Genomic DNA, 20,954 nt, shown 5'->3' on the forward strand with positions numbered 1-20,954 from the left:
GTAATTCAAGAGTCCTCTGAGAAACCTGAACAAATCCCTTTCATACAGTTCATTCATTCACCCAATACATTCAAGCCTAATGACTTTTCCTTAGGCAAAATCCCCTGAGTCAGGGAATAGTGGAGTCATCTCATCTCTGCTGTACAGGTCGTTCCTCACATTTTAATTATTTCCCACAGATGCTGGCCTCCCGCCTGACAGCGTATTTTCGTAAGAGGTGTGTGGTGGTTACGGACCGGCGCATCCGGCTGATGAACGAAATCCTGGGCTCTATAAAGTTCATTAAGATGTACTGCTGGGAAAGTGTATTTGCAAACAACCTCCAGAGTGAGTCTCTGCTCAGCTACACGCACACACAAACACTAGCACAGAGTGGTCGGTCACCATCATTATATACTCACTTCCTGTTGTCTGAACTCGCACATCTCAAAGACTCCATGGAAATCGGGGGATTGATCTCTGTGGCTTTGCATCACTCTCACTGGAACAATCTCCAGTTTTATAATCCACTGGCTTGGCTCTGTCCTTCCTTGGTGCTCCAGCATCTAAATGTCCCGAGAGTCCCTAGCTTTGAGATTAATTTACAAAGCATTAAACACTCTTTGATGCATTATGATTTGGAAAATAATTGGATAAGGTAGATTAACAGTGACACCAAAAGAATTTGGACACTTAAGTCATTTTTACTTTTATTGCATTATAGAGGCCATAATGTCAAACTAAAAGGCATCTGACAAACAAATGATAGAAAAAAGTTAGAGCTTTCTCAGAACTAACTTCTCCTTTCACCAACTGTTTCCAGTCAAATTTAGTGGATGTATGAGGTCAGTTTACGCAGTAATCACAGAAGTAGTTCATCAAATGAACCCTGGATATGTTTTAATAACATTTCAATGAGAGAAAGTGTAATTCTTCCATCTTCTTTTTTTACAGTAAGGGACGATTCACATTTTGCGTCTTTTGCACTCACAAGTTCATTATTTCAAATACAGACACATGGCAGCTGCACGCAAATAGGGAGGGACGCAGTCACGACACGCATACTGTATGTCATGCACATTTTCTAGGGGCATCGGCCCTGCATCGAGATGGAAATAGTTCAACTTTACAGAGTGCTGCACGCACACTGTGGGTCATTTGACTAGAGGAAGGACACGTCTTGCAACTTTGTCTGAGAGGATATCCAGCATGCCTGCAGTGCGACATTGTTTGTGAACAAGCCAAGATTAGGCATCAGACGTGATTCGGGGATGTAGACTCCATGACGCGTGAGCCTGGAGTAGCATGGACATCCAGACAATAAAATCTGACAAATGTGTGCGGAGAGGACCAGCCCACCGCATCACACACTTGCTGCAAGGGGACACCTGTTGCTAAGGCAGTTGAAGATTAAACCACCCTTGTTGAATGAGCTCTGACTCCTAGAGGTGAAGCTTGACAGCGCGCCTCACAGGCCAGAGCAATAGCATCCCTTACCCAATGCAACATCGTTTGCTTCGCCCCCCAATTGCGGCTCCCGTAGCATATGAAAAGCGGCTCAGATACACGCCATTGGCTGGTGCTGTGGATGTTATTCTGAAGAGCACGTACTGGACACAGTAGGTGTAATCTTTCCTGCTCCAGTGTTGTGAATGGTGGAGGACAGAAGGCCTCAAGAACAACTGGATGCACGGTGGAGAACGGCACTTTAGGAAGATTACTTGGGTGAGGATGCAGAATAGCTTTGACCATCCCAGGGGTAACCTAACTAGACCCTCAAGCACTATCGCTAAGTCCCATGACTGGACAGACTCTCTAGAAGGAGTCCTAAGCCACCTCGCTCCACGAATGAAGCGGGTGTTTTCCCACAGAAACCCCATCAATCAGGGTGTGGCAGGCCACAAAAACCATTTGAGTACCGGGGCTCGTCCCTGAGGCCAGGTTCTCTCACAGAAACCTCAACACTGAAACAATTTGTCAGTGAATTGGATCTGCATGGTGTGCCATGCACCATCTGTCAAAAATGCGGTGGTCCACTCCCCTGCCTCAGCGAGGGGGGGGGGGCGCGACTCGCCACACTCTCCCTGAGGACAGTGTTGACTGCAAACAGTCTGGAAGGCGAGATTGGGACCTCAAAGAGGAATGCCCGGTCCCTGTCTTTGATGCCCGTGAGCTTTAGCCACAGGTGTCTCTCCGTGTTGACCAATGCAGCCATTGACATCGTCGTAGTGCGAGTGCACAGGGGAACCAGACGGATCCGTCTACCCTGCCTCGGCTAAATCAAACCGTGAACCCCGGGGGAGAGGCGGCTCAGCCCTTTTTAAAGAAAGAAAGCCGAGCACGGAGAACCCGGATGCAGAGGGAATTCATTTTTGTCCAGTTCAGAGATCTCCGCTCTGAACTACACATGACTTATTTGAACTATTTAGTTAAACTCTTAGTTAAACTCTTTATTTATACTCTTTGGTTAACTCTTTAGCTATATATAGTTTGCACAAACGCAAGACACACAGCGATGTACAGACAAAGCGATCCTTGAAGACAAAGAAACCTGAAGACGCATTCGTGTCATGTGTATTTATAACCTTGCAGGTGCGAGGGTAATTAGCCACGTTTAAATCCAATTCTTGGTGTGTTTGACACACGTGCTTCACAACCGGTCAAACAAAGAATGTTCTCTCATAGTGTTTGAAACGCAGCATTGAGAGTAGCTTTTGTATATGTAAGATTGTCATTTAACCTTTTTAATGTGGATAGTTTAACCAAATATGAAAATTCTCTCATAAGCCGCTTTTGCAACAGATCATTTAGGGAATTAAGTACTGAAACTAGTTTTTTGGAAACTTTTTTTTCCCTGTTTCTGGTTTCATTCGCACCGGCATTAGGAACTAAAAGTGATGGCTGTCGAGCAACATTTAAAAAACATAAAACAACTTAAATACGCCTTGATCAGAGTTGTGTTTTTGTTGTCTCTCGAGGATTTCATGACAACTGAGATGTAATGTATACATATAGGTGGAGATTGAACTAAGAGACAAAATCTCCCACAACAACTTAATGTGCTACATATAAAGAAAACACACCACGCAGTTTTCGAAGGGGAAAACAGGGGTGTCATAATCTCACAGGGGAGTCAGACTTTGATACTACACCAGTCTGTCGCATTCGCATGGATATATGAATGGAAGTCAATGGAGCAAAAAGTCAAGTGTGACCGCGGCTTAATACGTTTAAATATGGCGTCACGTAGCTTCAAATATCATTGGCTCTTGAGATTCATGGTCACGTGCGTTTTTGTCACGAGGCGCTCGCTCAGTGAGATTGAAAGTTTTACACGCTTCCATATATCTCCCTGGAGTCATTTGGATTCCAAGAGTAGAATATAAGAATATAGTTTAGTATGTGTGTATTTTGTGTCATACACATCTGTGATGGCGTACATGAGAGAATTTATATTGTTGGATGAATTATTTTTTTAATTTGTATGTACTGCTTCCGTTTCCATTTTACTTTCTGTGCATGCACTTATGAATAAAATATCACGCCTTGCATAGATTAACATCTGTTATGTCTGAATTATGGAGATTTGGGATTGTTTTCAGAGATTATGTCCAGTGCTTTCGTTTGTTGAGATCGGTAGCTAAACACTTTGGCCGCGAGCCAGAGAGCGGCACTGAGTGAACGTGCCAGCCCGCGGGCAGCCGGGAGACAAATATTGCTGCAGCAGAAGGAGGGTGAAACGAGGCACTTGAACCTCAGCCAAAACCTTAGCTTTCTCGTCTACTATAGCATCTACTGTTTATGATTACCATCCGTCTTGTGTTTCACATATTGTTGCCGAATTAAACACAGTTTAGCCCTTTTTATCCTAACTACAAACCGTATTGCAGGATAGATGCAGTTCTTTTATGAGTGCTAAATATGATTACTCGGTTGTGAAAAAGAGCGACAACGGCATTGTATTACCGAGGTGAAGCAGAACGACAGTTTTGTGTACCGAGTCTCTGACACCCTGTTTGTTTATCCAGAGGTTCGATCAGAAGAGAGAAGAATACTGGAGTGGGCCGGATGTGTTCAGAGTCTGACAGTGGGCGTGGCTCCAGTCATTGTCGTGATAGCTAGCGTGTGCACCTTTACGCTTCACATGGCCCTCGGCAACGATCTCACCGCTGCACAGGTGCAGCGAACTTCTTTGCACTAAGTTTTAAACTCGTAAGCTGTGAAGTCGCTGACAGTGTCCTTTTTGTCACAACCCGCAGGCCTTCACAGTCGTTGCTGTTTTTAACTCCATGACCTTTTCTCTAAAGGTCACACCCATGGTGGTGCGCTCCTTATCAGACGGATCTGTGGCTGTGAAAAGATTTCAGGTATCTGATATTTTACACCAACATCCAAGGGGTCGTTCACCAAAATTCTCTCATCATTTACTTCTATGTTAAGCAGAATGTGTAGTTTGCTTTATTTCATACAACACGCAAAAAGGCACAAGTTCCAATGAAATAAAAAACAAAGCAAAATGGAATAAAAATGAGTTAATTAAAAAATTTTGTTTTTGTTAATAACATTTAATGAAGATATCATCATTTTTTAATAAAAAATCTAATTAAACATTAACTTAAACAAAACTAAACTAAACGAAAAATAAACAATTATATGAAATTTATATAATTAAGTGAAATATATGATCAGGACTTTTTTAATTGAATTGAATTCAAAAGTTGATTTGAGTTGAGTTGCGTTATACGAAAAGAGCACTTTCCAAATATCCTCTGTTCCACAAAATAAAGTTGGAATAAGGGCAACATTTTCATTCTTGGTGGACCGTTCCTTTAAAAATCTTTCGAATGAATACAAAAGGAGCTCAATGGCTCAACTTCCACCCACAGAAGCTCTTCATGATGGAGGACAGAGAGATGATCTCATGTAAAACAGAAGATCCTGATAATGTGGTGGAGTTTAAAGATGCCACGCTAGCCTGGGAGAAGACCTGCAGCTCACAGGAGAAGAAGAGCAGCAGAGGCCAGCAAAAAAGAGGAGGCATGAAGAGGGTTCTGAGGAGAGAGAAACTGAGCTTGTACATCACCACAGAGGAAAACAAAGGAAACAGCGAGGAACCCAATGCAGAACACCTCCTTAAACACATGGAGCAGGAGAGCCCGCAGAGCACCATCTCCTCCACACAGAGCATGAGACCTCCGCTGCACAAAGCCCTTCAACGCGTAGACCTGTGTGTCCAGAAGGTACTCCACCCCTTCACATTGTCAGACTGCCTAAATTATTTCCATAATCAATATTTCAATACTTTTTTGTGGAGCATTTAAATACGTTCAGCATGTTGAGGGTGTTAAGGTTTTTATTTTTTACAAAAAAAACATTTCAGTTCAGACGAAAAGTGGTTTCCATGGGTGGCAGTAAGCGTTGCCTGAAGGAATACACACTGTGAATAGAGCTGTTATATACAGAGCTTTTCATGACAAGGATTAAACTCGATCTGCTTGTGTAAATATTTCTCTCTCCAGCTTAATCTTCACTGCTGTGTGCACACAGGGTTCACTGGTCGGCGTTTGTGGTGGAGTTGGAAGTGGGAAGAGCTCGCTGCTCTCCGCTCTGCTGGGACAGGTGAGAGGTCACCGACATGCTTTTAAAAGATCACATTACTTAACTTAAACAACAAGTTATAAACCTTTACTGGAAAGTTATGGGTCAATTTTGTAGACCTGCACAAAACCAGCATTGAAGGAACAGTACGACAAAAAACATCTATTGGTCACTACTTGAGAAACATGTATATTCTTCAGAATTCCATTCCATTCACTATGAATCAATATTTTTATATGAATTATTTCATATAGTTTATCAGGATGAAGCAGCCTGAACATATTAGTCGCTAATATTGTAATCGCTTGGTCATCCATGTGCTCAGAACTCGTAAAGTCATATTTAAAATGACTTGAGTTCAAACTTGAGTCCATACTCGAGTTGCTAAGTTGTAATGTTGAATGGGGCGTCGATTTCCAACATGATGTAAAACAAGTCTGTTAGCAACAGTATTTTTCTAAGTTATTTCAATTACATAATAATAATAATCACATGCTATATTTAAATCATTTCATACATGCAACTTATAGAAAACTACATATCGGTGATGTCTTTCTGAAAAATCAAATAAAGATTAAAACTGTATTAGGATTCCCATGATTTTGGAATGGGCTGCCTGTCTGGCATAGATATATATATATATATATATATATATATATATATATATATATATATATATAATGAGGTGGGATAAATAAATGTTATCAAATCTTTTTGTTCTTTTGATTGGTTACTTTTCCCTTTTTTCTGACTGGGATGTGTTAAATGTCATAAATAATGAATGCCCAAATCGGATCTATGAGTTTCCCGGGTGCACTTCAAAGCAGCATTAAACCTGTTAGTCATATAAGCAAAGTAAGCACACATACTTTGGATTCTTCTTTACAGTTGACCCTGCTTGGAGGCTCGGTGGCTGTCAATGGTGGTTTGGCGTATGTCGCTCAACAGTCCTGGATCCTCAATGATTCCCTGAGAGAGAACATACTGTTTGGAAAAGAATATATCGAGGAAAAGTATGAAGTGTATTGACGGAGTTTCAAATGACTCAAGAAATTAGTTTGACCTTTTCATATGTGAAATTCCATTAAATTTTGTGCTGACCACCTGTCGAACTTTCTAGGTACAATGCTGTACTGGACGCATGCTGTTTAGTTCCTGATATAACCGAGCTACCATATGGAGACATGACCGAGGTATGATTTTTTACCTTGGCGAACACATTCTCAGAAACAAATCGCACTTGTGCCTTGTGTAATGCTTAAGTAACCTTGAACAAGATGTATGTGCGGTGTAATAATGACTGAGTTATCTTCTACAGATAGGAGAGAAAGGTGCCAACCTCAGCGGCGGCCAACGGCAGAGAGTGAGTCTGGCCCGGGCTCTGTACAGCGAGAGACCTATTCTTCTGCTGGATGACCCACTCAGTGCCGTGGACACACGAGTGGGCTCTCGGTTATTTCACGGCGCCATCCGCGCCGCTTCAAAGGGCAGGACTGTCATATTTGTTACGCACCAGTTGCAGGCAAGAGAGGCTTAATGCACAACATCACATACGAGCAAAACAGACTGATTATGTTGTGCTCGTCCACAACATTCAATACATATCGGCTGTGAAATGTAAACAGAACAAAACAATGTGTGCATGAATGTTTACGCAGTTTGAAAGGGTAAAGGGAATGCAGATACTGTAACGTGTTAAAGGGAGTCTTCACCCAGAAATTAAAATTCTGTCATCATTTACTCACCTTCGAGTTGTTCCAAATCTGTATCAATTTCTTTGTACTGATGAACACAAAAGTAGATATTTGGAAGAATGCTTATAACCAAGCATATCTTGTCCTCCATTGACACCCATAGTTACTCAAAGGTGAGTAAATTATGACAGAGGCTGTGTCCGAAATCGCCTACTTCCATACTATATAGCAGGCAGAAATGAGTATTGAAAGAGTAGTGACGCAGACAGAATTTTTGGGCCAAGTATTCCTTTAAAGGAACAGTTCTGATGAACACAGAGAAAGATATTTGGAAGAATGCTTATAACCAAACAGTTCTTGCCTCCCATTGACTAACATTTAAGAAAATGTGCATTGAAGAATGTAGGAAAGCAGTTTTGGGGCACTTTTGACAACCAAACTCTACAAATAGCTTTCTCTGTGTTCATCAGAACAAAGACATTTATATAGATTTAATGGGTGAGTTTTTTTGAATGAACTGTCCCCGTGTAGTGTAAAGCAGTAAGGTAATAGGGTGTTTTTTCTACAGTATTTGCCCGAGTGTGACAAGGTGGTGCTAATGAAGGACTGCAAGATAGCAGAACATGGCACACACACGTACCTCATGGAGAAAGAACGGGACTACGCCGCCCTATTCAACAGCGTGCAGCAAGAGGTACAGAACACCCCTCACAGCAGCCGTGCACACTAGAAAAAACATCAGGGTCACACGGACGCCGAACATCCGAAATCACCCGCTGCAAAATTCATGAGCCATGGGCAGCGGAGTTTAAATGTTAATTCACGCGGCGCTCTTGTAATTTATAAGCACATTGATCAATGAGAGTAACAGCCGAGGGACCTTGTCACTGATCTCTGTATTAATGACTTAACGGCCGGCCTGCTGTGTCCTGAGAATCACTAGAGAATTGCTCTTTACCATCTCTCATTCAGAACCTGGTGAGGAAGAACCTGAAAAACAAGCAGAGGCCAGAAGACCTGAGCAGCACACAGTGCCTTCACGCTAACGTCCCGGTCAAATCATCTGCTGAGAGCAAGAAAGGAGGTGAGGTGGGATTAGATTAATATAGTGGCTCTCGACTCAGATTTTACATTGAATATCATGTGGTGACGCAAGACATGAAATTGTATGAATTGTGTGATTAAAGAAATAAAGCTTTTTTAAAGATAAACTTTACTTAGCTATTTTTATTTACTAAATGTGTAGATTTACAGATGGATTAGTTATGATATAATTTTTGGCATTTAAGGGATGGGTTACCCCCAAATTAAAATGTCTGTCATGGTTTATTTGTCCTCATGTAGTTGACTTTTTCTTCCGTGGAACACAAAAGAAGATATTTTGAGAAATGTGGTTTTGTGTCCATACAATGGGGTCCAAGTTTGAAATGAATCTTTATCTTTTCCTATTTGATGTTCACTTTACAGCTCAACTGATGCAGGCAGAGGAAAAGGGGTCCGGGGCCGTGTCCTGGGACATGTACGCCTCTTACATCAAGGCTGCTGGAGGGCCTCTGGCCTTCATCATAAACATCCTCCTCTTCCTCTTCACCACAGGCAGCATCGCCTTCAGCAACTGGTGGCTCAGTCACTGGATCAGAGAGGGCAGCGGGGTAAGCCTGGTCGCTTAAGGCTGCTTTCGTCTCTTTATACGATAAACCCCCAGCAACTGGTTTTGATGCCTAGCAGAAATGAACATCAATCCGAAACTAATTAGAAGTGCCAGACTGCACATGATTTACACAGTGGGAGAATCACAGCAACAGATGCTGCTGTTAGCTCACGTTCTGTAAAATAATTGAGACTGGGACTCACGCACGCCGTTCAGCTGGCACATTTGGATCCTCTGGAGACAGATCACGTTGCCAAGGTGATGTTGCTTTGTCTCTGCAGAATTCTTCGCTGGTACAGGGGAACGGGACCGCGGAGAGCAATAGCATGCGACTGAACCCACACGTACAGTACTATTCCAGGGTGTACGTTCTGTCCATGGGGGCGGCGCTGTTTCTGAAGACCTTGCGAGGGCTTGTTTTCGTTAAGGTAATCTTGAGATTCCTCTGTTTCGGCCTGTCGTCTCCATTGCACACACTTGAATTTTTCATCAAACACTTCGTCCTCGGGCAGATACATTTCCTCTTGCTCATGTTTTATTCAGCACGGCCTGAATCTACCTGAGAGTACCGGGTTAATCTGTCAAGGGGCGTCACGATTAATCTTTTTCCCACACCTGTGAATTCTCGGGAAACCGATACAAACAGGGTGCATTGATGGCAAAATGTACTTTTACAAAGTTTGAGGCTATATTTGGATTTGGATGCATACTAGTTTTGCTCCAGTATTTAGGATACAGTTGTAGAATATGCAAATGATTTGTATGAAAACAAGCCATTGTTTCACATACTGTTTAAAAAAATAAGCATGCAGCATACAGAGACATTCATACTTAGTTTCTGTTTTTATATATATATGGGGGGCTAGGGGGACATTCCCCCCAGATTTGTATTGGGCCCCTCCAAAACTATCCAGCTGACAAATAAAATAATAATTTTTCGATTCCTACCATATCCTTACTTTGATTATCTGTTATATAATGATGTGACAATTTAATCGCAAAAAAAAAATTAAGTAATTATGCATGCAATGAAATGATGTTTTATTAACAAGGTTTGGGAGAAGCACATGCAGATAATTCACTCGGCTGGCTTTCCATTAACAATCACAGCAATCAACCTATCAGCCCTATAAATAGTCAAGCCACCTTACCTCCATTCTCTCAAATGTCTCGCAACAGTGCTGCTCATAAGAGACCCACACGCAAACACAGCAGCTTGTTTGCTTTACACGTTGTTTTTCGTTTCGACAAAACTATTCCTAAATGGGAAAACTAAACTCTAAGAAGGTTTTCATCAGTACAGGGCGGACGTAAGGTTATTAAAAGGCATTCTAATGGATTTAAGGCGCTGCAGTCACGCAAAAGTTCACATTTTCACATCTACCTTCCCCACAGATTTGGTTATTTTGCATACCTGCGGGTTTGCACTTTTCACCTTGTTGCTAGTTTCAGCCTCAGACATGTCACACCCACGGACCGTTGGCTAAAAGTCTGATGCATAAGACACACTTTTCTGGAAACACTTCAGCATGTTCAAAGACATCATCTGATTGGTTGAATTTCACAGGATTTCCGGGAGAAGTGGGTGTCATGTTCTTGAACGTTCCGCCTGGAAACAACACAAAGCCGTGAGGCAAGCTGTCGTGTTTACAAAGGTTGCTATAAGAATTCATCACGATTGACTAAACACTTAATTCTTAAAAGTATGCGAGGTTCATGGCATAAACGTATAATCATTGTTGTTTCTGTTAACTTTCTCTAATTATGACGCAGCATAAACCGAAACGTGATTGGTTGCTTTACCTGTCAGTCATATGGCCTCTTGGGCGGGCCTTTGCCAAAGAAAGTGGCTATAAGTTCCAGACCTTCAGCATGCTGGCATCTGTAAACAATAGGTTGGTCCTGCTCACAAGATCGCTGTATTTCAACCCAATTTGACAAACGTATCAGTGCTAATACGCTATAACTTTGCACTCGTAGCTTAAACATTCAGTTGCTTTAATCAATGTGAATTATGACCATATTACTGATACTGTTACTAATTGTCATCCATAAACTGCGTCTATTCGGTTTGAACCGAGCACGCCGATACGCAAGGAGCTGATCTCTACTATATCTTTAGCCATAACCTTGTGTTGCCACCACCGCACTCGAGCATTATATATTGCTTGCCAGCACTTTTCTCGGCACTTGGACTGTTCAGTGAGCGACGGTAAACTTCCAACCTGACTGTATCGTCCTGCGTGCATAAGTTTTCCACATAGCATGCCGTTCCCTTCTCACATCTTGCCCAATAACTCACTCAGCCGTTACATCTAAGTGAATGTTAACAGCAGATTGTATCCATATACCTGACCAGTGCTTTAAGCGCAAAATCTCCCTCGTCTCTTGTCTGCACAACCCGAACACAACTGCATCTTGGACTCATGACCCCTCATGAGTCCAATGTTAACTCTGTGAAGCTAAATTGTGAGACATTTTATTGCAATTTATTGCATACTTGAGAACGTTTGGGTGACGGTGACATGCTCACTCTCTGCGTCTCTCTGCTTGCGCATACTGCAAGGCATCATGCACACGCTGGCTACACTCCGTCTGAAAGCTCAGGTATCACCTACACAACAATTCATCGACATAAACTCAAAATGGTTGTCGTAAACCTTTGAAACCTCAAGTGAATGCTCAACGGTCTGTTATTGCAGTGGCATTACTACGCTCATAAACATTTTCCCCAGCTCTTCAGTATAGAGGTCCACCTACACGAGACTACGTTTGATCACAACCACATCTTGATCAAACCCCCTCCAAAACCTGCCCCCACAAAGAAGGGCCTACAGTTGTCAGGCTGCAGTAGAAGGCAAACGCCCAGGCAGCGCCCCCAGACTCCACCGATGATAGCCCCCGACCGCTTCTCCACTCAGCCGAGCACCTTCCCAGCGCCATGCTGGCCCACACCGCCACTAGCAATCTCAGCAGCTTAGAGACCTATCTTCACTGTTCTTCCACCTTTGCCCCAGGAGCTGACCAAGGCGTGTGGCTGATTCCATTAGCGGCACATGCCTGGCTGCCTCCTCTTCTCACTTTCCATTCTTACTTTGCCCAAGGAGCCGACCCAACGTGAGGCTGCCTGCGCACACGGCTCCGGTGGCCACTTTTCTTCCTTCTCTCTCTTGCTCAGACCCGCCCTCCCTTCAAACTGGTGTCAGCCTTTCCGATGCCCATCCCACCAAACGCCCTGGCTCTGGACCTCAGCTCCTCAGCACCACCAAAAAACCTCCAAGCCAGGTCTATTAAAGGGCACCTAAATGGAATTAAACTTTTCACAAGCTCATTTCCGGCCCACCCTCCCAAGCCATAGCAATCTTGCAGACATCGATTCTCATCAAAGACATTAAAAGAGCCCAGACCCCAGACAAGGTTACCATTCAATCCACACTGCACGCATGCTCGTCGCCATGTTCACTATAGCCTTCTTCGACTTCCTCCGATGCTCAGAACTCACCACCACTTCAACCCAAAACCCCACCCAACCATCTCAGACCATTCAATTTTAGACAGTGAAACGATTTCCTATTTTATCAAGCACAGCAAGACCGATCAAACAAAAAGAGGGCACTACATCTACATTTTCAACCTACAGTCTCCCATCCATCCATCCAACCATACCAAACCCTCTCAGCCTACTTGCATCTCTGATGCCCACAGGTTAACTCCCCTCATACCCGCTCTTTGCAGATGAGTACAACCGCCCCGCCACTTGCTTCTGGTTCCAAAACACCTCAAATCTGTTTCACTGCTTTCCAGCAGACCATTTCTCCAGCTAGTCTTTCCGCATAGGCAATCAGAGCCAGCCAAAAAAAGGCCTCTCCGAATCCCAGATTCAAACTCTTGGTCACTGGCCATAAGAATCCTTTGCCTTAGTTGTGTGGTTTTCTTTTGTTATTTACTTGAAATTGCCTGTGGGCTGAATTCATTAATCTGTCCGGTGTCCTGACTTTGCTGACATTCAGCTGTGGGGTTGTGTTTATATGTCCCCTCAGGTCTCCGTGGCCACTTCTCCATTAAGCAGACCCGACAGCACGTTACAGAGGTTGTGTTTCTGCATAATTGTGTGCCACTTGAATTCACTAATTCCTCTATGATGGCTAATCTCTTATTACCTAGAGGAAAAAATGAAGATTCAGAAACTACATATTCTACCACTGGATATAATTTCGCCTCTTGTGCTAAAAACCATCAAATCTAAATGGTAAAATGTTCTCTTAAGTTATTTTTTAATAAAAACATTTCTGGTATATTTTGAATAGCCCCTCAATATGCAATTGAGAATATTATTGGTTATGTAACTGTGTGTTTATTTGCTGAAGGCAATTGTTTGAGCCAATGTTGGGGGAGAAATGCATTCCCCTTAATGGTATAGCTCATTATGTTTCTAGTCTCTGGCCTGCTAATTTACAGTATCTTTTGTTTTTAATCATATCTAGACACAATTTGAGTTCTCCTTTAACAGCACACACAATGTCAGTTGTTATACTAATGTGTTTCTGCTGAAAATAAAGAAAACACATTGTTTATGAGTTTTACTGTGACTCAAGTCTAGCTTTAAAATGACAGCGTCAAGATGTTGTGATTGTAGATGAGGTGTGAGATGTTGCCTTTGGGCCTGTAAACTCACAGAGGTCGACCAATTCGTTCTTGTACATTTGCCAAGGTTTTTTTCACCACATAATTCTGGTATAATGGCTGTTTAAATGTTTGTTTACATCCCTGACCTTTCATTATAAACCCTAATAAAAGAAAGCGATGAGTTTTTAAATGACTGGTCATTAGCATTATTATTGTGTCTGGGTGCATCTATTATTAACACTCTTCTTGTTGTGTGTGTTGTTTTTGCAGTGCACCATGCGGGCGGCCTCGGTTATGCATGACAAACTATTTAAGGCTCTACTTCAAAGCTCCATGCGCTTTTTCGACACAACACCCTTGGGACGTATTCTCAACAGATTCTCCAGAGACATGGATGAGGGTGAGGAGCTTTCCTCTGTATCTACGTTCACGATCCTTTAAGCTGCGTGATGACCGGGACGTTTCATGTCTCTCATATGCACGCCCTCTCTACTCTCTCATGCCACAGTTGACGTGCGTCTGGCAATGCAAGCCGAAATGTTGCTCCAGAATCTGACATTAGTCCTCTTCTGTCTGGGTGTGGTGTGTACGGTGTTCCCATGGTTCCTGGTCTCTATCATTCCTTTGGGCGTGTTCCTCTTCATCGTCAACAGAATCTCCAGGTTTGGAATCTTTAAGGATTTATTCTAACTGGTAGAAATGGGTTGTATGCTTTCCACCGGCTCAGTGGTTAGAGCATGGCGAGCATAGGTTCGATCCCAGGGACTGCACATCAGACGTCGCTTTGAATAGAAGCATCTGCCTAATGCATAAATGTAAATGTTTTCTAACTAGTCTAAATGGTAATTTCACTCAAATTGTTATGCAAATAATTAATAAAAAAATCATAAAATTAGAAAAAACTAGATGTTTTTGCCACCTACTTTTGTGCATGTTGTTATTATATCAGACAATGGCCACCTTGCTTATAAATGAGTTTTTATTTTCAATAGTTCTTTCATCCCTTTTTCACCCTAACATCTTTCCAAACCCGTGAAACAGAAGAAGATATTTTAAAGCATGCTGGTTACTTAACAACGCCGGTCCCCTTTGACTTCCATTGTATGGACACAGAACCACTGAGACATTTTTCTAAATATCTCCTTTTGTGTTCCACAGTAGGAACACAGTAATAAAGCTTTCATATGAAAACACAACCTTCTTCATACATGTATATATAAAGAATCTGATTCACATAGTCCGTTACGTCCTCTTTTGTTTTTCCACTTGGCCTCAGAAAAGCATGATTCACTGCTGAGCGTTATTCACAGGCAGTGCCCATTTTATATGTGCATCTTAAAACAGAAATCAGCTCTGTTTTTGTCAATAAAGGCCTGCCTCTGCCTCAGCTGGCATACAGCCGCTGTCCCGCCTGCTTTACTGCTGACATGTGACAGGCCTCATAAAGCCCCACATAAATCAGTTCACTAGCCAAAAATGACTGTAAGATCCCTTCAGTCTCACAGTTATTGTCCCCCGTGGGTCTCCAGCCCATAAGCCACTAACCTGTCACATCACAGACTGATCTGTGAGCTTCACAAATAAGCAGATGAGATGAGGCGCAGCTTTGATCAAAACTCAGCTCTGTATCGCTGCTGTTTTCGTGACTGTTTGACTTTGGGTTTATTATATACGTATATATGTAAATTTGCTCTACCGTTTGTTTGTTTACTCAAAGGGTTTTGATTCGGGAGCTGAAGCGACTGGAAAATATCAGCCAATCCCCTTTCACCTCTCATATCACCAGCAGTCTGCAAGGATTGTCCACTATCTATGCTTACGGCAGGGGGACAGACTTCATACACAGGTAATATCCAAGAAATGCCCTCTGTAACTTTCGCTGAAGCTCTGAAATTATTTTGGTGACAGCAACAAAAATACTTTGTGACTTGGACAAATGTCATTGCATAGACATTTATTTTGAAGACACTGTACACACACATTTTTGAAGCAAATAAAAACGTTTTTCCGGAAATTTATTTCATCAGGTATCAGACCCTACTCGACACAAACCAAGCGTGTCAATATCTGTTCAGCTGCGGCATGCGTTGGCTGGCTGTCCGGTTGGACCTTATCAGTATTTCTCTCATAACCACCGTAAGCCTCCTCATTGTCTTCATGCACGGTCACATTCCTCCTGCATACGCCGGCCTCGCCATCTCTTACGCCGTTCAGGTATGTGCACTGCGGAGGTTGTTCGTTTTGAAAAGCTAGTAAATGCAGAGCAGCTCTTCTTCTGTAATTCATATCACTACAACTGTTAACAGATTTAGTTCAAACTAAACAAACGGGATAATAGACATTTTGTAAGTATGCTGTTGGCCTGTCCAGAAGTTGGAGTCACAATAATAGGGGTTGGGGTCCAAGGACATTTCTATGAAGTTGTCAAGGGGTTTCTTTGTGGTTATAAATGTGTAGTTCACTAGGAAATTAAGATTGTCTCATTTACCACTTATCTGTATACTTACCCTCCATCCCAAATGTATGTGAATTATTTTCTTCAGCTGAATACAAACAAATAATTTCCTATGTTAGCTATATGGTACTCAACATGGTCTGAAAACCCACAGACCATTTCATAAGATGTAAGCACAGGTCCAATTCCTGTTTAATTATGGTTTTATTCATATATATAAAATCTTGAGGATATTTGTTTTACATTTGGATTTGGATGCAAATGTTCACCTGTGGTTGTAAGTTTTTTTACGGTTGGAAACAACCGTCTTCTACAGGGGTCTATAGACCATTTTGCTAAATGTTAACAACATTTATCTTGAAGCACTTACTATTTTAGTTTTTAGCACTATACACGCATTACATAAAACTTTAACAAATAGAACATTAAAAAATTTCCTCACGATGTCAAATGAACATCTTTGAAAAAAAGCCTGAAACAGGAAGTGCTTTTGGACCAGTGTTATTTAAGTTTAGCAATATGCTAATATGCTATCCATCGTTAAAGAAATCTAAATGACTCGAGAGCAGAGGTTCTCAAGCTTTTTGACTCCAAGGCCCCCATTGTATTCAACAATATTTAATAAACCCCTCCCACTCACAGTACTAAATATTTCTAACCAATATTTTATAGCTTGACATTAAATGGAAACAATTTTTTTATATATTTTAATGCTCATTTTGTTTAAAAATATTAGTCATCTTGAGGCATACTTGGAAGTAAGCTGGGACCCCCTTGTGGGTTTTGCCCCTAACCTCTAAGAATGAACGACAGCAATGCTTGTCTGTGCAACCACCACTAAAGTGTCTGTTTCTCTCCCCTATCTGATCTAGTTGACCGGCCTGTTTCAGTTCACCGTCAGGCTCCTATCTGAAACCGAAGCTCGTTTTACATCAGTGGAGCGGATCAATCATTACATAAAGGTAGAAGCATCTGTTGACACACGTGCTTTAGCTGCAAATAGAAAGGGACAGACCATTTGTTATTAAATTGACACAGCACACATAGGACATCAACTCTTCACTTTGCACAGGCCTGTGAGCGCAGAGGTCTACGCGCTGTTTCATCCCGCTTTTAGACAGAATATTTGTTAAATATTTGGCTGAAAGAACATCAGAGCGTATGACATGGTTTGTTTCCCGACGCCCCGAACTCTAAGCTGCTGCCAAGCGGCAGAGATCTTCTGAGAGAGATTAATGAAGCCTGTTATGGCCTTACTAACAGAAACATCATCTGTGAAAATATTTTTTGTGGCATTTGTTTATTCAGAACCTAGAAAGCGAAGGTCCGCGCCAAATTGCAGGGCCGCCCACCTCTACGTCCTGTTGGCTGCAGGAAGGACGATTGACCTTCCAGAATGTGGAAATGCGGTATCGGGACGATCTTCCTCTGGTTTTGAAGAATCTCTCCTTTTGCATCCAACCAGAGGAGAGGGTGGGAATAGTTGGCAGAACAGGGTCAGGTACGTCTCTCAGATGCTTTTAGCCGGGTTTGTTTCAGCCCAGTCCTATTATTGGTGGAAGAAATAGATGGTGACACAGGATGGCTGTTTCTTCAGGGAAATCTTCACTGGGCGTCGCACTCTTCAGACTAGTGGAGCTCAGCGGGGGATCAATCATCATTGATGGTGTCAACATCGCTCACATTGGTCTGGAGGATTTGAGAAGCAAGCTGTCAGTCATCCCCCAAGAGCCAGTTCTGTTCATTGGTACTGTCAGGTGCGGTCCATATCACATTCACAAGCTCACCCTACAGCGTGCAAAAAGTCTACAATTCTACAATTATAATATAATGTCATATGTCAAATGTCAAATGTCAAATGTCAAATGTCATATGTCATATGTCATATGTCATATATCATATATCATATATCAAATAACGTCAAATAAAATAATATCATATCATATCAATCATATATCATATCAATCATATATCAATCATATCATATATAAATCATATCTTATATCAATCATATCTTATATCAATCATATCTTATATCAATCATATCATATCAATCATATATCATATCATATATCATATCAATCATATATCAATCATATCATATATAAATCATATCTTATATCAATCATATCAATCATATCATATCATATCACTTAACTTAACTTAACTTAACTTTACTTTACTTTACTTTACTTTACTTTACTTTACTTTACTTTACTTTACTTTACTTTGCACAGTCATTACATGTAAATACACACTTGTCTTTAAATTATACCTTCTAAGGTAAATAAGTTTTCCCTTTGATTTCATATTCATCTTAAATCAGAAGATCTGTCTTTCAATTGAACTTTCAATTTCTATTGTCACATCAACAGGTCAAATCTGGATCCCTGGGGTCAATATACAGATGCACAGATCTGGGAGGCACTAGAGAAATCACACATTAAGGACACGGTGAGTGAGCACAGAGAGCCGCTCCATCATTTGAATAGGTCTTGAAATGACTTTCTAAATGCAAATGACTTCGCAGTTACTTTGCCTTAGAGGATTCTTTGTCTTGATTTTTGTTTTAGGTAATCCAGTTGCCTAATTCACTGCATTCTGAGGTGACAGATAATGGAGAGAACTTCTCTGTGGGAGAGAGACAACTGCTGTGTGTGGCCAGAGCACTTCTCAGACACAGCAAGGTATGTGTCCATATTAATTTTATGTCTACAAGATTGATGTTATAGTTTATACAAAAATCAAACTTCAATACGGTTAATGGTTTCTGTAGCTCATTTCGTTAACGGCGCAAAGGTAATGGGTTTGTTTACCAGGGAACATATTTACTGATCAAATGTATGCCCTGGATGCAATATAAGTCGCTTATATTAAAGCATGTTTAATGTAACCATTATGGATAAACAGCTTCAAACTTCTGAGTCTCAGCCTTTGTATAATATGGTGAAACATTGCCACCACATGGCTAAAAGTACAATTCTGATAGACTACCTAATGATATCAAATCTGGAGTTCAGTGAAATTTTCTCCATGTTTGTTAGTTCGAATTTACTTAAATGCACCTGTATAGGCAGAACAAATGTAAAGTTTATAAAATGAATATTAAAGTGTGTCATTTCTGCAGCAGTGGAACACAATTTGATCATCACTGTTTTGTGCTGTATGTTTGTTTAAGATCCTGCTCTTAGACGAAGCAACAGCTTCCATTGACACAGAGACAGACCGTCTCATACAGGACACTATTCGAACAGCATTTAGTGGCTGTAGCACTCTGATCATTGCCCATCGTCTCAACACTGTGCTAAACTGTTCCAGAATCATGGTTCTGGACCAGGGTCAGGTCAGTAACCATAGCTCTAAATGCATGGCCAAAAGAGAAAGAATCCAGGAACATATATTCAGCTTGAGAAAGTCATATAAAGCTTACACTGTAACACCAATTGAATACGTATAACTTCTAGATGTGATTTTCAAAACAGATTTTGGAGTTTGATACCCCTTCAAACCTGCTGGCCAATGAAAACTCTCGTTTTCACACCATGATGGCGGCAGCCGAAGAAACTTCGAAGAACATGCACTGAAATGAAGAGAGACAAGACGTTCTTCTAACCTGCTGAGAATAAATTGCAAACTAAAGATTAAGCTGCTAACTGCAAAATGGAGATGATTGTTGTTCTTTAGTAACATGATAATGTTCTAGTTAACCGAGATTTTGAGGCGTTATGACGTCGTGAAAGAGAGTCTTCCGATGGGAATATTCACATTATGTGCACTTTATTTTCCCGCTGAGGCAGATCAATCCTGACCGCCACTGGAGTGTCTATACTCCTGACATTGGTACTGATGCAGTGTTTTGAGTGCATTTCTCATATAAGACTTTCTTCTACCTGAATTTGGTAAAAGTCATTTTTGCACACTGATATGTATTTATTTTTTTCCATTTTGTAATGCATGTAAGATATGTAGTGACTATACGGTAAGGTAGTGATTTGCCTTATATGTATCTGAAGTTCTCAAGTCTACTTACTGGACAAGAATGAAAATTCAACCAAAGATTCACATAACGCAAAGCAGTCATTCCAGACATGTCAACAGAAAAAAAAAATGTATTGCTGTATTTTTCAATCGTAAATGTTGTGCCTCTTCTGTTATTTGTCAACTATGCAATTAGTTTTTGTGAACAAAATGTGCAATCGTGAAAAATTCATTATCAATACACTGCGTCTTTTAATCTAAGTGCGTATGTTTGTGTAATGTCACGTAATAAACACACACATACGCTTTTAAACTCTTTGATTTATAAAGAGCTAACAAGTTCCATAAAATATTTTATTCATCTTTAAGTTGAGTTTTTGTTGAAAAGCTTAAAGTTGAAAATTGCACATGTTTAGGTACCTCAAATAAGCCTTTTGGGAATCTATATATATGTATTTTTGTATGTATGCCACACCGATATATGTTCAGATATGCTTATTGGAAAAATCAAGAAGTAAAATGAGTTTTCCTAATTAGATATTGAGTTCATCATTAAGAGTTGCCTTGGTTAGGGTTGGGTTAGGATTTTGCATTTGTTTACTTGTTTTATCACTGTTGCAAAAATGCTTACGTAAAATAAAGTATATTTATGCATATAACCATTTCCTGTTTTCCTATTATTATTCTATTGTATGTTATACTGTCTTAAGAAAAAGTCAAATAAACAAAACAATTAGTATAGTATAGTATAAAATCCAACATTTGCTTTGATGGTTTTGGTAGTGAACGATTACATTGAAATGCCCTGAGTAGTAATAAAGCATTTGGCTATTATTGAATTTATTTAATTACAAACTAAGAATAATATTCAAATGTTTAATCGACACGCACCAAAACCTCTTGACATAATAATATCCTTCCACGAAAAGTTCAATTTCATCTACAAAGGGACTTTTATTTTGCCTCGAGTTTT

At 40.9% G+C, this 20,954-nt stretch overlaps 1 protein-coding gene across 3 annotated transcripts in view; it reads left to right on the top strand.

Annotated features, from left to right (window-relative positions):
- The window catches only part of LOC306907740 (ATP-binding cassette sub-family C member 5), a 36,941-nt gene extending 16,299 nt beyond the window's left edge, over nucleotides 1–20,642 (top strand). For 2 of the 3 annotated variants that reach the window (XM_079480089.1, XM_079480091.1), the window contains 23 exons: nucleotides 180–327; nucleotides 4,008–4,156; nucleotides 4,239–4,346; nucleotides 4,866–5,219; nucleotides 5,527–5,598; nucleotides 6,466–6,590; nucleotides 6,698–6,770; nucleotides 6,896–7,099; nucleotides 7,840–7,965; nucleotides 8,244–8,355; nucleotides 8,739–8,923; nucleotides 9,204–9,350; nucleotides 13,819–13,948; nucleotides 14,057–14,210; nucleotides 15,266–15,394; nucleotides 15,576–15,762; nucleotides 16,876–16,965; nucleotides 17,312–17,504; nucleotides 17,601–17,760; nucleotides 18,379–18,457; nucleotides 18,577–18,690; nucleotides 19,182–19,346; nucleotides 19,486–20,642. In XM_079480089.1, coding sequence (XP_079336215.1) covers nucleotides 180–327; nucleotides 4,008–4,156; nucleotides 4,239–4,346; nucleotides 4,866–5,219; nucleotides 5,527–5,598; nucleotides 6,466–6,590; nucleotides 6,698–6,770; nucleotides 6,896–7,099; nucleotides 7,840–7,965; nucleotides 8,244–8,355; nucleotides 8,739–8,923; nucleotides 9,204–9,350; nucleotides 13,819–13,948; nucleotides 14,057–14,210; nucleotides 15,266–15,394; nucleotides 15,576–15,762; nucleotides 16,876–16,965; nucleotides 17,312–17,504; nucleotides 17,601–17,760; nucleotides 18,379–18,457; nucleotides 18,577–18,690; nucleotides 19,182–19,346; nucleotides 19,486–19,587 — 3,306 coding nt within the window. In that variant the 3' untranslated portion in view covers nucleotides 19,588–20,642. The remainder of the gene's footprint in view (nucleotides 1–179; nucleotides 328–4,007; nucleotides 4,157–4,238; nucleotides 4,347–4,865; nucleotides 5,220–5,526; nucleotides 5,599–6,465; nucleotides 6,591–6,697; nucleotides 6,771–6,895; nucleotides 7,100–7,839; nucleotides 7,966–8,243; nucleotides 8,356–8,738; nucleotides 8,924–9,203; nucleotides 9,351–13,818; nucleotides 13,949–14,056; nucleotides 14,211–15,265; nucleotides 15,395–15,575; nucleotides 15,763–16,875; nucleotides 16,966–17,311; nucleotides 17,505–17,600; nucleotides 17,761–18,378; nucleotides 18,458–18,576; nucleotides 18,691–19,181; nucleotides 19,347–19,485) is intronic. The other variant, XM_079480090.1, reaches the window with a different exon arrangement.
- Nucleotides 20,643–20,954: the final 312 nt, after the last annotated feature.

This window comes from Barbatula barbatula (assembly GCF_947034865.1).
Source record: "Barbatula barbatula genome assembly, chromosome: 18".
Lineage (NCBI taxonomy): Eukaryota > Metazoa > Chordata > Actinopteri > Cypriniformes > Nemacheilidae > Barbatula > Barbatula barbatula.